Below are 15,250 nucleotides of genomic sequence, written 5' to 3'. Positions count from 1 at the left end.
GAGGAGTTTGCATGTTCTCCCCGTGCCTGTGTGGGTTTTCTCCGTGTATTCTGGTTTCCTCCCTCATTCAAAAATCATGCACAGTAGGTTAATTGAGTGTGAATGCTTGTTGTTTGTTTATATATGCCCTGCGATTGGCTGGAAACCAGTTCAGGGTGTACCCCGCCTACTGCCCAAAGACAGCTGGGAAAGACTCCAGCACACACACGCGACCCTCATGAGTATGAAGAAGTTCTACTCATGGATGGAGGGATTATATGCCACGGTGCACACACCAGGATGAGCACACAATATGCGTTGCAGGAGAAGGTGATAAAACTTTCATCTCATCACTCAATGATTATGTAAAGTATACTATAGAGTACTATTTTTGTCATTAAAAACGCATTACGATCGTTTTTTTTTTTTGGTTGGAGTTTTGGGAGAGGCTGAAAATGACATTTCCATGAATGTCAGTGGGGGAAGATTGGGATACGAGTGTTTTCAGTTACTTGGTTCAATTCAAGACACCACTGCATTTTGCTGTGATTTAAATATATGAAAGAGCTTCTTTCAACTTAAGTTTTGGCACCAAATAAGTTGATTCCGTTGTCGGAGCATAAAAGAGTATCCACTTCTTTAAAAATACATACACAGAGCGTTTGTACAGGAATCTACATCCAAAAGGTACATAGCTTCCAAATGTAATACATATCATACAACCCGGAACCAAAATACATGGCAGAAGCCCTTAGTGAATGACTATTGTGGCTCACCGCAGAATGAGGGCTTACAGCCACCAATTGTACAATATGTAGAGGAACACTGTTACTGATGGTAAATCATTGTAATATAGATGGGTGTAAACAATTGTCATCCTAATAGTATTGAATACGTTCTTTTATCTGTTTCCGAAATATACTGCATCTATGTGTGCGTCAATGAGTAAATGGGGTGGGTACATTAACTTATGTTTCGTTGAAACGCGCCCTCTGCAGTTCAATGAATGTACTTGAGTTCCTTCATGGGGAGATCTGCCACATCGAATATGGCGGACACGATGACGGCAGTGCAGCAGCAGCAGGCTAAACCAACAGCTCAAGACAGGGTTTCCATTAGATCTCTATGGCTTGATTGCCCCGCCCCACCAGGATATGAATCAGGGAAAACAATACTGGATGAGACAGCGTGTGCACACGCGGCTGCCATGCTGGGACGGACAATACTCCCCTCCAAGGCAATATTGACAGAAGAAAGTCGTATTGTTTATTTATTTTTTAAATATTTGTCAACCGATTTTCATGACATTTATTTATTGATTTTTATCAATGCCAAAATCTGCGCTATAAATACAGAACGTGTATAAAAATGATTTATTTGTATTTTGTACTTGTTTGCTGCAAGAAAATATTTCCGGTTCCCGTGTCATTGTGGTAAGACGTTGTGCGCAAACCATATTCAGGCATCATTCGTTTTCGGGGTTTTCTTTCCCGTCCACCTAAAATTTGCTGGCGCCTTTGCCCCTCCTAGCTTATAGCGTTGCCGAAGACCAGCAGGGCAAAAGGGGCGTGTAACATCTACACAATGGCGCTGCCGGTCTCGTGTAAACATCATCTTCCAGGAAATACAAAACTGAAAGTAATTAACATACCTCACCAAACTGAGTACACTAACCAAATGAAAGACGCTCTTCGAGATGTCATCAATTATTTTAAATGCTGTAATTGTATTCCTAACATTGGGTGGAGCAACAGGTAAATTGATTAGTTCAATTGGGATTTTGCATTGCATCTTTTTAACTTAAGTAGCTCATCTTAAATATCGATTGCACTTCGGAGATTAGATATACGTTGTGAGCACACACACACACACACATATATATATATATATATATATTGTATATGTACTGTATATATATATATGTGTGTGTGTGTGTATATAAATGGTGTAACTGATCGTGTCTGACTGCGTTGTGTTTAAGTATGTTGACGAAGCACATCAGGATTTTTTGTATTGGCTGCGTTTAATCGTCTCAATCACTAAGCCTGACGAAAACAGCATAAAACAATGGTTTCCCGTCAATTAGTGTGACAAAGCATGCTTGCCCCGTGGACATCAAGAGTAGAGAAAAATGGCGGAGTCACAAGGCGGGAGTTGCACTTAAAAGAGGAATCCATCCATTTTCTGATCCGCTTTATCCTCACAGGGGTAGGTGCTGGGGGTGGAGGGACTCCCTGAACCGGATGCCAGCCAATTTGTTGTATCGATGGCAGGAATACAAAGCCTCAGATCTGAAAAATGTACTTTTTTGAGAAACTCAAATTTGTTGTTTCCTTGCAGAATGCCATCTGTTGAGGTGAAATGCACCAATCTGAAAATCCTGCAGATAGGAAATGTTGCGTTTCGGTCATTGATGTAACTGATATCGCCTGTGAATAAGTCCTTCTTAAGCAGGCATTTAAACTTTAAATATTAGCAACAAAAACTCTGATCAAGAGTAATATTCAGATGCTCTATAACCGTTTTACTTTGTTTTCATCAGTGAACTGAGCTTGAATGAACCACTTGGCTGTTATTTTGGTGCAGCTGTCATACAGGCTATTGATCTGGGGAAATAAATGATCAAATATTTTCGGAAATGTGCTCATATCCTCCCGGTTGGGAAACACTACTGTATGGGAATCGCACCTATGACCCTATAGGTACGAGACAAATGCTGTACTTACTGAACTAGTCATAGACAGGGTGTGATCTCTATATGAATGATATCGGATTCGAGAATCAATACCACCCCAACGAATCACTTAATTGTCAACTGATTGGGCTGCAAACTAATCAGGTGGTTCATACAGGCAATGAAGCATTGGTATTTCAACTTGGTGTGTTGACCTTTTATATACACTGTATAAATACTGTGCCAGTCATTAATGATTCAACTTCAGCATTGTTTGTGAAATTGCTAATGCATCACGACGTCAGCATTGTAAAACCTGATGTGTGCTCCTGACTGTGTTGTGATTTTAGCTGTCCTCAGCCCACCCAGAAATGTCCGTCTAACCTCCATTAACATGAATTTGGTGCTGAAGTGGGATTCACCTGAGGGGGTAACCGGTGATCTTTTCTACACCGCAAATTGCACGTAAGTCCATGTGATCTGAGCACCAAAACGCAGTTTTTTTTCCCTTCACCATTTCGACCCATTCAAGCACACATTTACCGTATTTTCCGAATTATAACTCGCTCCGGGGTGTAAATCGAACCAGCCATAAAATGCATAATGAAAAAGAAAAAACCCCATTTAGCACTGGAGTATAACTCGCACTTTGTGGAAAAATGTATTTGATAAAATCCAACACCAAGAACGGACATATCATCGTTAAAGGCAATTTAAAATAAAAATAAAAATAGAGAACAACCCACTGAATAATTCTACGATATGCTAACGTTACACGACGCATAAACAACGAACTGAGAACGCGCCTGGTATGTTCACGTAACATAACTGTAGCATAAAGAATATGCTTACAAGTTTACAAAACCATCATTGTCACTCCAAATCACTAAATCCAAAGAAATCTTCATCCTCTGTGTCACTTTTAAAAAACTCCACAAACTCCGGAGGTAGAATATGCGGCGGTTCCTCTTTTACGTCGCTTACGTCAGAGTTATCGTCAGTTGCTGTTATCAGGGCGGCCCCGTGGTCCAGTGGTTAGCACGTTGACCTCACAGTGCAGAGGTACCGGGTTCAATTCCAGCTGTGTGGAGTTTGCATGTTCTCGCCATGCCTGCGTGGGTTTTCTCCGGGTGCTCCGGTTTCCACCCACATTCCAAAAACATGCATGGCAGGTTGATTGAACACTCTAAATTGGCCCTCGGCATGATGTGAGCGTGGATGGTGGTTCATCTCTGTGTGCCCTCCGATTGGCTGGCAACCGGTTCAGGGTGTCCCCAGCCTACTGCCCTAAGACAGCTGGGATAGGCTCTAGCACCCCCCTCAACCCTTGTGAGGATTTAGCGGATCAGAAAATGGATGAATGGATGGATGCTGTTATCAGTTACTGCCAATGTGGAAAGTACCAAAACAGGCCTAGACCGCCCTCTTGCGGTCTAATGTGAAAATAACACCTGAAATTATAACACGTGTTTATAATTAAAAAAAAAAAGTTAAAGTAAAAGTCGCACCCCGGCCAAAACATTAAAAAAACTACAATTTATAGTCCAAGAAATAGGGTACTATCTCTGTATGTTTACCAATAACTCACATACACAAAATATAATTGCACCTTTTTACATACAGTTCGAGTTACAATTGTTGCAGAACAATGATGTCACTACGTACTATTTTCAATTTATGAACGTTCTTGGTATGAACGAGCACAATTCTGATTGTTTAGCGCTTTATTTACATCTCTGGGAAAAGCTCAATATGTCGGTCAACACAGGACCGGCTTCCACGTTCATTCAACGCGGCCGCTTCTGGCATCTGTGATTGGGTGAATATATCGTACATAGGTGGAAACAATGCTGCGGCAGCTCCATGACATGATTATGTCTCATCCTGTTTTGCGTCTACCTGTCTGAAGCACAGGAAAACCACAAACTGGCGCAACGATGAATTTGCTTCGCAACCCTTATAGATAGCAGGATGTGCAATACAAGTTAAAACAGTTGAGTATAAAATTTCCACTACAATTACACCGACATTAACCGTCTTAATTAAAAAAAAACAATGCTACATTTTAATGAATAACATACACAATTGTACATTTTTTTTCATGTAAATGAAATGATTTTCAGATGTCACAAAGACAATGGCGATTTGTGGTTGGATGATCATGAATACGGAGGTGGAACTCCCTCCTACATATGCAACAACTTTTGCCTTCAATCACGGACGGACATCACTTGTTTTCAAATCACAGCAATGCGTTATGCATATTGCCGATGAAGGTTACCGGTACGTATCGCGAGAAGAATTATAACAGATCCATCCGCTCGTGGGGAAACTGATGTCATAAAAGTAAGGTTGCCACCCATTCCTAAAATAAAGAATTGCACACAGGACCTCCTGCTGGCGTCAGTCTTGGAACTTTTCCTGGCACACATGGTCGATTTATTTGACTTGAGAGAGGAATCGCCACAAACTGCACATTCTTTTTTTTAAAATAACAGTTTTGTGTGTTTATTTATTTTTTTCCTCACAGTACCTCTGTCCGAATGTGCCACGTGGGCTGTGTGAACATCTCAAGCCTTGAATGTGACTTCAGCAGCCTCAACAACTTCCACCCCAGTGTGTATGGAAGGTATATCGCCAGAGTACAAGCACAGCGTGGGGCAGAGCATTCTTCTTGGGTAGAAAGTCAAGAGATGGTCTTGGAAAACGATTGTGGGTATTTATTTTTTAGTATGAACTATTTTAGAAAATATTGGGCACGTGTATGAAAAAATACATCTTTTGACTTGAATGAATAACTGTTCACTGTAGTAGCCGCTGTCCCTGAAAGGGTTCAAGTCCATGTCATATGTAAAAAAATGTTTCGAAATACTTTTTACACTTTTGAATGCAGTTGCTGAAAACGTGTGCCAAGACTGAGAACTCAATTTTAAATAGGTTCTTCTGTCTTGATTTTTGGGGCATGGCTGAAATGGGCCCAAGTGCGACACTTGGGCCCCAGGCATGAGTCACCCCTCCTCCACTAAGGACTTGAGCAGCCCGGTGATGTCGTCGGGTGACTGCTCAGCAGGCACACAAGGTTAATTGGCATACCATGGCCTGCTGAGGGCTGGGTGTGTCAATAAATGCTACAATCGGAATTGGAGCTTGTTTATTTTCATGGTGTCGTGTTTCGTATCTCAAGGCACCAGCGTACTTCAAAGAAATATTTAACATGATAGTACTCAAATAATACTAAATTGTTGCGATGCCGTTATTTATTCTTTTTCTTCTCTTTAGCTGTGATTGGTTCACCCAACGTGTTGCTCATTTCCAATGGGGCTACAATTACAATTTCAATTAAAGATCCAGCATTTGCAGTCTCAGACCTCAGGAGTGTCTATGGCACGGCCAGCTACAACATCACTTACTGGAAAGATGGTCAGAATGAAAAGGTGAGCTCGATAGACTTAGTGTTGTGAGCCCTTATTCAATCATCCATGAAATGTATTTTAATGGACAGCAAACTCCAGCACACCAACAATCCGATTGAAGATGAGCTCTATAGAAGATGGACGGATGGACAATACAAATGAGCCAAAGGAGGCTATTGCCCAGGACATTATTCGAATATCTATCTACTGTGTCCATTTAGCCACATATGTCATATGGATGCTATAAATCAGGCGGCCCGGTAGTCCAGTGGTTAGCACGTCGGCTTCACAGTGCGGAGGTACCGGGTTCGATTCCAGCTCCGGCCTCCCTGTGTGGAGTTTGCATGTTCTCCCCGGGCCTGCGTGGGTTTTCTCCGGGTGCTCCGGTTTCCTCCCACATTCCAAAAACATGCATGGCAGGCTGATTGAACACTCTAAATTGTCCCTAGGAGTGAGTGTGAGCGTGAATGGTGGTTCGTCTCTGTGTGCCCTGTGATTGGCTGGCAACTGATTCAGGGTGTCCCCCGCCTACTGCCCGGAGACGGCTGGGATAGGCTCCAGCACCCCCCGCGACCCTAGTGAGGATCAAGCGGTTCGGAAAATGGATGGATGCTATAAATCAAACCTTCCTGCGGTGTGCTCTGAATAAGTAAAAATAGTTCAATCATGGTGGCCTGGCAGTAACTGAATTCCCGTGTGTAGTCTTAACATCCGTTTTTTGTTGGTATAAAAGGTTATCTCCTTATTGTATGTACCGTATTTTCCGCACTATCAGGCGCACCTAAAATCCTTCAATTTTCCCAACGGCCGACAGTGTGCCGTATAATCCGATGCGCCTTACATATGGTGTTAGTTGCAGTCTCTTTATAGTCCCCATTGAGTTGTTTCCCTGTGAGTGTTCCTCTGCCAACTCGTGGTGATTATTAGCAGGAACCAATTGTCATGTAAAAGGGTTCCGCCCAAAACGAATTGACATGTGTATTCGCCAACACACACTCAAATGGCCAACTCCTGTACTTTGTGAGCTCTGCGCAGCAATTATGTATGAAACAAAGATCATCATACCAAAAGCATAGTTAACTACTGACTAAACGAAGGAAGGAGACAAGCAAGACTTCTAAGGATATTTAGCCACTTGTGGATGTGAGCCCAGGAGGTTTGTGTGCCTTTTTGTTTCATCAATTATCTTCAAAACCTTTTAGTATTTCAAAGGTTCTGTAAAGCGCTTTGTTACGACTGCAGCGGTTATGAAGGCTCTATATAAATAAAGCTGTATTGTATTGTATTCCCTTTAGCGTAACTCCATCTAGTGGATGCATAGCGCAACCACAGCCACTATTGTGGCTTCTCTTCTATGCGCCTTATAATGCAGTGTGCCCTACACTGTCTATGAAAACCATTCATTGAAGGTGCACCTTATAATACGAAGCGCCTTATCGTGCGGAAAATACGGTCACTAAATGCTTTCGTCATTGCCTGCAGTACAAGTCTTCGTCATTGCTGAAGTAGGTTTCAGTCAAGTAAAATTAAGAAGAGCTCTTGCACATCGTTCCCAAAAGGGGTGAATGTGAATGAAACTTTTATTATAACGTTTGAGTTTTTGAGTTTTAAAATAGGCCATTCATTGAAGGTGCACCTTTATCAGAAGCGCCTTATAGAACAGAAAATACGCTACCTTAATTTTTTTCCTCTCTTACTTGCTCTGTCATCTGCTGTTGAATTAACAGAGGACCCCCCCCCCCCCCCCCCCCCCCCGGCCCTCCTTTTTGTTTTGGCTTCTTACAGGCAAAAACCATCAGCAGTATAAGGCAAAACCAAATATTTCTAAATGACTTGGACCCTTGGACAAAGTATTGTGTCCAGGCTCAAATCATTGCTGAAAGGAACACCAAGCCCAGCAAGCCCAGCAGAACAGTATGTGAGAGCACCGCCGGTGGTAAGTATCATTCTCAAGTCAGATTGTTTGTTTTCACTTTCTATCAAGGTGTTAATCTGTCTATAACCTGAAATGGTTAAATATGTACGGGGGTCCACCCCAGTGTTGAGCAGGGTTGCGCAATCCACAACATGTATTATTCTTCCTGTTGCTCTTGTTGTTGCCTTTCTCAGGCATCTGTGTACATTTTTTCTCATTTTTTTGTTGTCATTTTGGTTGTGTTGTTAGAGCTTGTGGCATCAAAGTGATACTTAAAAAAACAGTGTCTTTTACTCTTGTTTATTATCTGTTGACATAGTTTGCACCCTTTGGACACCTTCATAGATAAAAATGTGCATGCAAAAACTATGGCTCTTAAATCATGATACATCAATAGTGTGTGTGTGTGTGTGTGCATGCATTCTTTGAAAACTGTTTTTCTACCAGATATTTTGAATCGTTTTTTTTCCCACTGGAAACTTGTGTTTTATTGTATTTTGTTATTTTGTTATTTATTGTATTTGTTTCATCAATTTAATTGTAATCTCCTGTTTAAAGTCCATCCATTCATCCATCTATCCATTTTCCGATCCACTTATCCGCACAAGGGTTGCAGGGGGTGCTGGAGCCTATCCCAGCTGTCTTTGGGCAGAAGGCGGGGGACAACCTGAACTGGTTGCCAGCCAATCGCAGGGCACACAGAGACGAACCACCATTCACGCTCACACTCACTCCTAGGGACAATTTAGAGTGTTCAATCAGCCTGCCATGCATGTTTTTGGAATGTGGGAGGAAGCCGGAGTACCCGGAGAAAACCCACGCAGGCCCGGGGAGAACATGCAAACTCCACACAGGGAGGCCGAAGCTGGACTCGAACTTAGGACCTCTGCGCTGTGAGGCAGGCATGCTCACCACCGTGCCGCCCAAGTCAGAGATTGTTGATGTGATATGTGAAAAATATTCATTCGTTAAAAAACAACAACACATTGATCCATGATGATTTTTGGTAGCAGTGTACATTTTTGCCTCAAAGGTGTCCAAAAGTAGTGAAATTGAAGAGCCCTAGGTATGGTAAGAAATCTAAACAATGCATCTTCTTTTTCTTGCAGAGAACACCAAAGCGAAAGCTGTATGGGTGCCTGCACTGGTCACGTTTCTGGTCATGGCAATGGCGGTCACTCTTGTGGGGATTGCAGTTGTTTATCGAAGAAAGATTTCCCATTTTCTTTGTCCAAAAGACAAACTGCCTGCAGTGTGTATCCATATTATTTCTATATTTACAGTATATATATTTTTTCATGTCATGGGGGGAGGGGTACAATTTGAAGTGCGTGGCGCAAGTAACCATCTAGTTGGCATTTTGAACTACCGCTCAAACAGAACCTGTTTTGTCTTTCTAGCACCTGTTGGCAACCCCGAGCTCATCTCTCTACTGGGCCATGCACAACTCTGACCAACTTGAGGAGCTCTACAATTCAGTCCACGTCATTGCAGAGGATAAGTCTGTGGAATAATGGCAGAAAGGTCCTTGGAAGAATCGTGGAACACCACCTGCAGAAAGCTTGTCACCGAGACAAGACGCGAAGGCCTCCAGAATAAGCAATCGAAAAGCAGATTCAATGCAACTGTGAGCGGTTATCCCAAATGTTGAAAGAACGCAAGGCTTTGGTTCTTCAAAGGTTAGTTGAAGCCAAAATGTTTTGAAAGTGTTCCATACTGGTTATGCAGTCAAACCAAATGATTACAGAACGTTACCCTACCAAACACTTTTTGGTTCCCAGGAACATAAGCTTCTTGCTGCGGTCATGTTCCATGCAGGTTATGTTTGGCCAGGTTTCAGATATGTGCAGAACTGAGTTTCAAGACACCAAATTAGCAGTGAAAACCTAGTGATAAAAAAAATTATAGCAGCACAGTTCTTTTATTTTTGTACTGTGGGTTTATCTGTCTGTCTGTTTTGTGTGAAACCTCCGGGCAACTATGTTTGATTCTAGTTGATTTAAGTACATCAGGAAAAACCCTGAACTCGCCCTTAAAATAGTTATAAATGTGTCACAAATTTCAATTCAAAATTTCTGAAATGTTTGCTTGATGTCAGGTAAAGGAAGTTTGTAATATATTTCATGTAAATATATATATATATTTGCTAATGTGTACATTTTATAGGTGCAACGGTTAATCGACAATAAATCAATAATTCCATCCATCCATCCAGCCACCAATTTTCTACCGCATTATCTAGGGTCAGGTCGCAAACGCAGCAGGTTCAGCAGCCCGACTTCATGGACCACCTTTCCGTGGTGTCGGGCAAATCTAAGAGTACGCAAAGTTTGGGGTTTTTTTCCCCTTTCTCCCTCTCAACTCGACTTCTACGCGTATCTGCTTAACATCAACAACAACAGCAGCTTCAGCAGGGAAGCCGAGACTTCTCTCTCCCCAACCACTTCTTCCAATTTCTCCGGAGGAATCCCAAGGCATTTTCAGGCCAGCCGGGTGAATAGTTTCTTCAGCGTGTCCTGGGTCGTCCCCCGGGACCTCCTGCTGGTGGGACACGCCCGGAACACCTCAACAAGGAGGCATTCAGGAGGCATCCTAATCAGATGCCCAAGCCAACTCATCTGGCTCCTCTCAATGTGGACGAATAGCGGCTCGGCTCTGAGTCGGCTCAGCTCCGTCTTCACCACAGCAGACCAATACAGAGTCTGCATTACATCAGACGCTGTACTGATCCACCTGTCGCTCTATCCTACCCTCACTTGTCAATAAGACCCCAAGATACTTGAACTCCTTCCCTTGGGGCAGCATCTCATCCCCAACCTGGAGAGGGCACTCCACCCTTTTTATCCCAAGTGCTTTACACTCGGCTGCGAACTGCTCCAGTGAGAGTTGGAGATCATGGCTTGAAGAAGCCATCAGTACCTCATCAAAGCAGAGATGTAATACTAAGGCCACCAAAGAGGACCCCCTCAACACCTCGACTGCGCCTAGAAAGTCTGTCCATAAATGTTGCAAAGGGCAGCGTTGGAAACCCTCAACTGGAGACAAATCTGACTTCCTGCCGGCAATTTTTCCCAATTTTCTGATATGTTCTGGACTAAGCTAATAACTGAATCATAATTAATTTGTGTGTGCACTGTTAATTTTAAATAATGTTCTGTTTCAGAATAAAGGAATGGAAATGTAAACGTTTTTTTTATCCAATTCATTGACTAATCGACAGACATTAAATGCTTATTAAAATAATCATTATTTGCTGTCCTAATTCATTTTAATAATCTGTGTATCCATTTTCGATATTGCTTGTCCTCATTTGGTCGCTGACCCGTAAGTCTGGGATGTACCGTAGTCCTCACATCGACACTTGACAAGGTTTTTTTGTTGTCTCTGAAGTGATTTGACTCAGACTTTTCTCAGACTCGGTCATTGGATTTACAGAATATTTTTATCGAATCAACCAAGTTCAACGGCTACTCCCTGGTGCCGATTCTCCTCCTCGTCTCCCCACTGAGGTCGACCACCATTAATAAAGCAACATTGTTTTTGAAATTGTTGTTTATCTGCACACATTGTTAATAAAGTAAAGGCTTACATGCCATCTAAGGAGAGTGTTGAGCACAATGAAACGAGCACTTTGTGTTTGTGATATTTATATTTTTCTACTTCAATGTTTACCCTTGATCTCATCTGGACTTGGAGTTGGACTCAGACCTTTGTGACTTGGACTTAACTAGAATTCGATCAAGGTGGACTTGACTACAGGCCAGCCATAAGCTTGTGTCTATCCCAGCCGAATTTGGGAGAGAGGCGATGTATACGCTGGTCTGAAGAAACTTGAGTGCACCAAGCATTGTTGAGAGGAAAAAAATGCAATCAACAATAGTGGAGGACCTTCTGGATTAGATGGAAAATGGAAAACATCTGTTGAAATCTGGGGTGTCGTGGGCCATTTTGGAGTTACATCTTCCCTCGGAGGGGCCGTTAGGACAGTGAAACCAAATAAATGTTTCATCATCTCATCATATTATAACTTGTACACAACAAATTGATCGATTACTCATTTTGAAATCAGTCAAGTAAACTGTAACAGTTTGTTCAATTATTATTCAAGAGTGTACGCAGGGTAAGAAAATTATTGCAAAATATCTACGTTATTTATTACACCTGACAATTTGACATTTAGGTATAGATTTTAGCAAGGATCATGGAAGTTGACGTGCGTGATCTGCTTCCGTGGGCCACATTAAATGACGTGGCGAGTCGTATCTGGCCCCCGGGCCTTGAGTTTGTCACCTGTGGTTGAAATAATAGTTGATGCACCAGTAGAAGTGGACTGGATCAGACCACGCTGCTGTCACACAAGGTTGAGATTGATAACACAAGAAACTCATTGGAAAGTTAAACACTGTTTCAAAAATGATTTTTGTTCATTGCAAACCATACAATAAAATGATTTCCAAAATAGGTGCAGAAGACTTAGAACCTGTGATTAAACAAAACAAAATAACCCCCCCCTCCCCCCAAAAACGCTTAATTGCTAGAATATCGATAATGCGTTTGTTGTGCGGACATATCAAAGGTCTATTTTGCAATGGATATAATGTCAGCATATTTGATAAACTTTCAGAATGCAGTTGTGCATGAATTTGGCAGTTCAGACTTTGACACAATTCTTGTTATGGAACAGGCAGACAAGAATACAGAAAAACACCAACAGAAAAAAACACTATTTAAAGGACAAAAAATACAGTAATTGACATATAGTAAGTCATCTGTAAGGATTTAGGGTTGTAATAGGCGTAATGTTTCAAATCCAGACAAATGTGAAAGAAAAACAAAACCGCAATTAACTGTTGGGGAGATTCATGTCCACTTCGAGATATAGGTCTCCATGACTGCCAACATTCTGATGTGCACTCACAGCAGCAATACCAGTTTTCGGCCTCTCAATTCATGCAAATTCTTCTCAAGACACTGCTCATGGTACCACCTTTCGCACTGGGTCTCGTCAAAAGGGGGACGGGGGGGAGAGAACCCTAACACTACAAGATTATATGTTGGGAAATTTCAATCAGGATAACTCTAAGTTGGTTTTAAAATTCAATTTTTTTTCTTACTTGAACCAACCCAATTTCAATGATGCATGCAAAGTATCATGAAGACAATGTCGATGCAAGATAAATTGTGTGTTCTTCCATTGTAAAAATCACTCGTTTTGTCAGAGGACCTGTTCCAGGTGGTTTTGCCATTGAGCACATGCCACAGTGCATGGCGAGAACAAATACTACAACATAACGGAATATCAGTGAACATTAAACTTAAAATTCACAGTGTGTAAATATGGGATTGAAATTTTATCTTGACATTTTCTTTCAGCAGAGCAGTGAACAACAAGAGATTTTTCGTTGTGGTACAAATCATAAAAAAAGAATTTCTAAAAGCTTTCAGAATTCATCCCTGGTATCAACACTTCATTTTCATGAACTAGTTTGACACAAAATATTTCTTTGTCATCATTTCTGGATGCCACAATTAAACATTTTTTGCATGGGTGATCATCATCAAATAAACCTGCTGTGGTCAGTATTTCTGAAGATTGTCTTGTTCTCTTATTTGCCATCGCCACATGATGTTCTAAAATTAATGCACAGAATGTCTGGGGAAGGCCTTCATCAGTTCCACAGCCATCTGAAACAAAAATAGCTTGTTTGTCTTGTGGGAGTGACATAAATGTTTCGGGCGAACAATTTGAAAACACGATTTGTACAAGGCTGCATGAAGCCGGACGGTCGCTTGGTTGTGCGTTGATGTTTTGGACCCTTTGTTGTCACCCCGCGCCACTTTTGGAGGAGGCCACAGAGCTACGAGGAAGTGTGAGTTGCTACGCATTGCAGAGCGGAAAGAAGGAGCAGCAACAGCAAAGTCAACATTTCTCTCGTGTGAAGCTTTCCTACATTTGAAAGTAAAGAACAGAGCGAAACATGGTGGCAGCGCGTGTGTAGAAATTGGCGACGTGAAGAGGGGGTTGGACGAAACGCTAGCTCGTTAGCACGGAAGCTAATTGCGAAAAGTCGCTACGCAGCTGGAACCCACCACCAGAGACCAACCAGCCGAACGCCAGCGAGCGTGAGGGAGCCGGCAACCCCACTTGCCACGTTAGAAACACCCAGCAGCAAGCCCACTGGACACGTCACAAACTAGCATACAACTGGCTAGCAACGAGACCCGACAAAATGCCACCCAAACAGAAGCAAGACACAAAGCAGGATGAGGATTTCCTGACCCTCACTCAAGTAAACGAATTACTCCAGCAACAAAAAGAGCTTTTTACGGCGCTCTTGCAACAACAACAGGAAAACTTCAAAGGATTTGTCAAGATGATAATAGACTCAACAAACTCACGACTTGACACTTTTACCAGGGAAGTCCAAGAAATAAAAACCAGCATCAACTTTACCCAAAAAGAGGTAGACGACATTAAAAAAAAATCTAATCTGTCAAACTGGCCATTCCAAAGACATGCAAACAGAATTCTACAAAATATGTGACGGCATGCTTGTATTAACAGACAAGATGGACTACTTGGAAGGACAGTCAAGAAGAAACAACTTGGTAATTGATGGAATTGAGGAAAAACCGGGAGAAACGTGGACTGAAACAGAGGAAAAAGTTCAAAAAATCCTCAAGGAGAAGCTGCTGATACAGGGGCAAATTGAGGTGGAGAGAGCTCACCGCACAGGAAGACAAGAACCTGGAAGACCTCGTCCGAGGCCAGTTGTGGTGAAATTTCTCAAATACAAGGACAGATCAAGGATCCTACAAAAAGCAAAATACTTAAAAGGCTCCAACATCTACATCAACGAAGACTTTACAGATGCCGTACGACAAAAAAGAAAAGAGCTCCTCCCAAAATTAAAAGCTGCACGTGACAGAGGGGAAACTGCCTACTTAAGACATGACAAACTTATCGTCCACCCCCGCACCAGTACTCCAACACAACAGGCTCGAGTTCAACACCATCAAGCAGCATACTGAGAATTATTCACCACCCGAAGATAAAAACTCTGACCCTACTGAAGCAGGAAATTCACATACCAAAAACATGGACTTCGAACCCTTTGATGACCCTTCCAACCCTTTGATGACTTCCAACCCTACTGACCACAAGACATTTGACCCTGAGAACAACTTGGACCCGGACAATAACTTTTTCAAGACCGACCGACCGCGAGGGAGCCAGCGACGACCGACCGTGAGGGGGCCAGTGATGAC

At 42.3% G+C, this 15,250-nt stretch overlaps 1 protein-coding gene across 3 annotated transcripts; it reads left to right on the top strand.

Moving 5' to 3' along the window:
- Positions 1 to 1,493: 1,493 nt before the first annotated feature.
- Positions 1,494 to 11,243, top strand: LOC147197854 (interleukin-10 receptor subunit beta-like). Of its 3 annotated transcripts, XM_086123438.1 has the most exons (7): positions 1,572 to 1,733; positions 3,004 to 3,118; positions 5,184 to 5,365; positions 5,933 to 6,087; positions 7,852 to 8,002; positions 9,091 to 9,233; positions 9,382 to 11,243. In XM_086123438.1, the coding sequence occupies exons 1-7, from the start codon at positions 1,676 to 1,678 to the stop codon at positions 9,493 to 9,495; spliced, it is 918 nt and encodes a 305-aa protein (XP_085979564.1). In that variant the 5' UTR covers positions 1,572 to 1,675; the 3' UTR covers positions 9,496 to 11,243. The 3 variants fall into 3 exon arrangements, with proteins under 3 accessions (XP_085979563.1, XP_085979562.1, XP_085979564.1); XM_086123436.1 differs by lacking the exon at positions 9,382 to 11,243 and having other exon boundaries at positions 1,564 to 1,733; positions 8,590 to 9,125; XM_086123437.1 differs by lacking the exons at positions 3,004 to 3,118; positions 9,382 to 11,243 and having other exon boundaries at positions 1,494 to 1,733; positions 8,590 to 9,125.
- The last annotated feature ends 4,007 nt before the right edge of the window (positions 11,244 to 15,250 follow it).

This window comes from Hippocampus guttulatus, chromosome 11 (assembly GCF_054856545.1).
Source record: "Hippocampus guttulatus isolate MCC_2025c chromosome 11, RoL_Hgut_1.0, whole genome shotgun sequence".
Taxonomy (NCBI): domain Eukaryota; kingdom Metazoa; phylum Chordata; class Actinopteri; order Syngnathiformes; family Syngnathidae; genus Hippocampus; species Hippocampus guttulatus.
The sequence above is the reverse complement of the archived record's forward strand: the minus strand, read 5'-3'. Positions and strand labels throughout refer to the sequence as shown.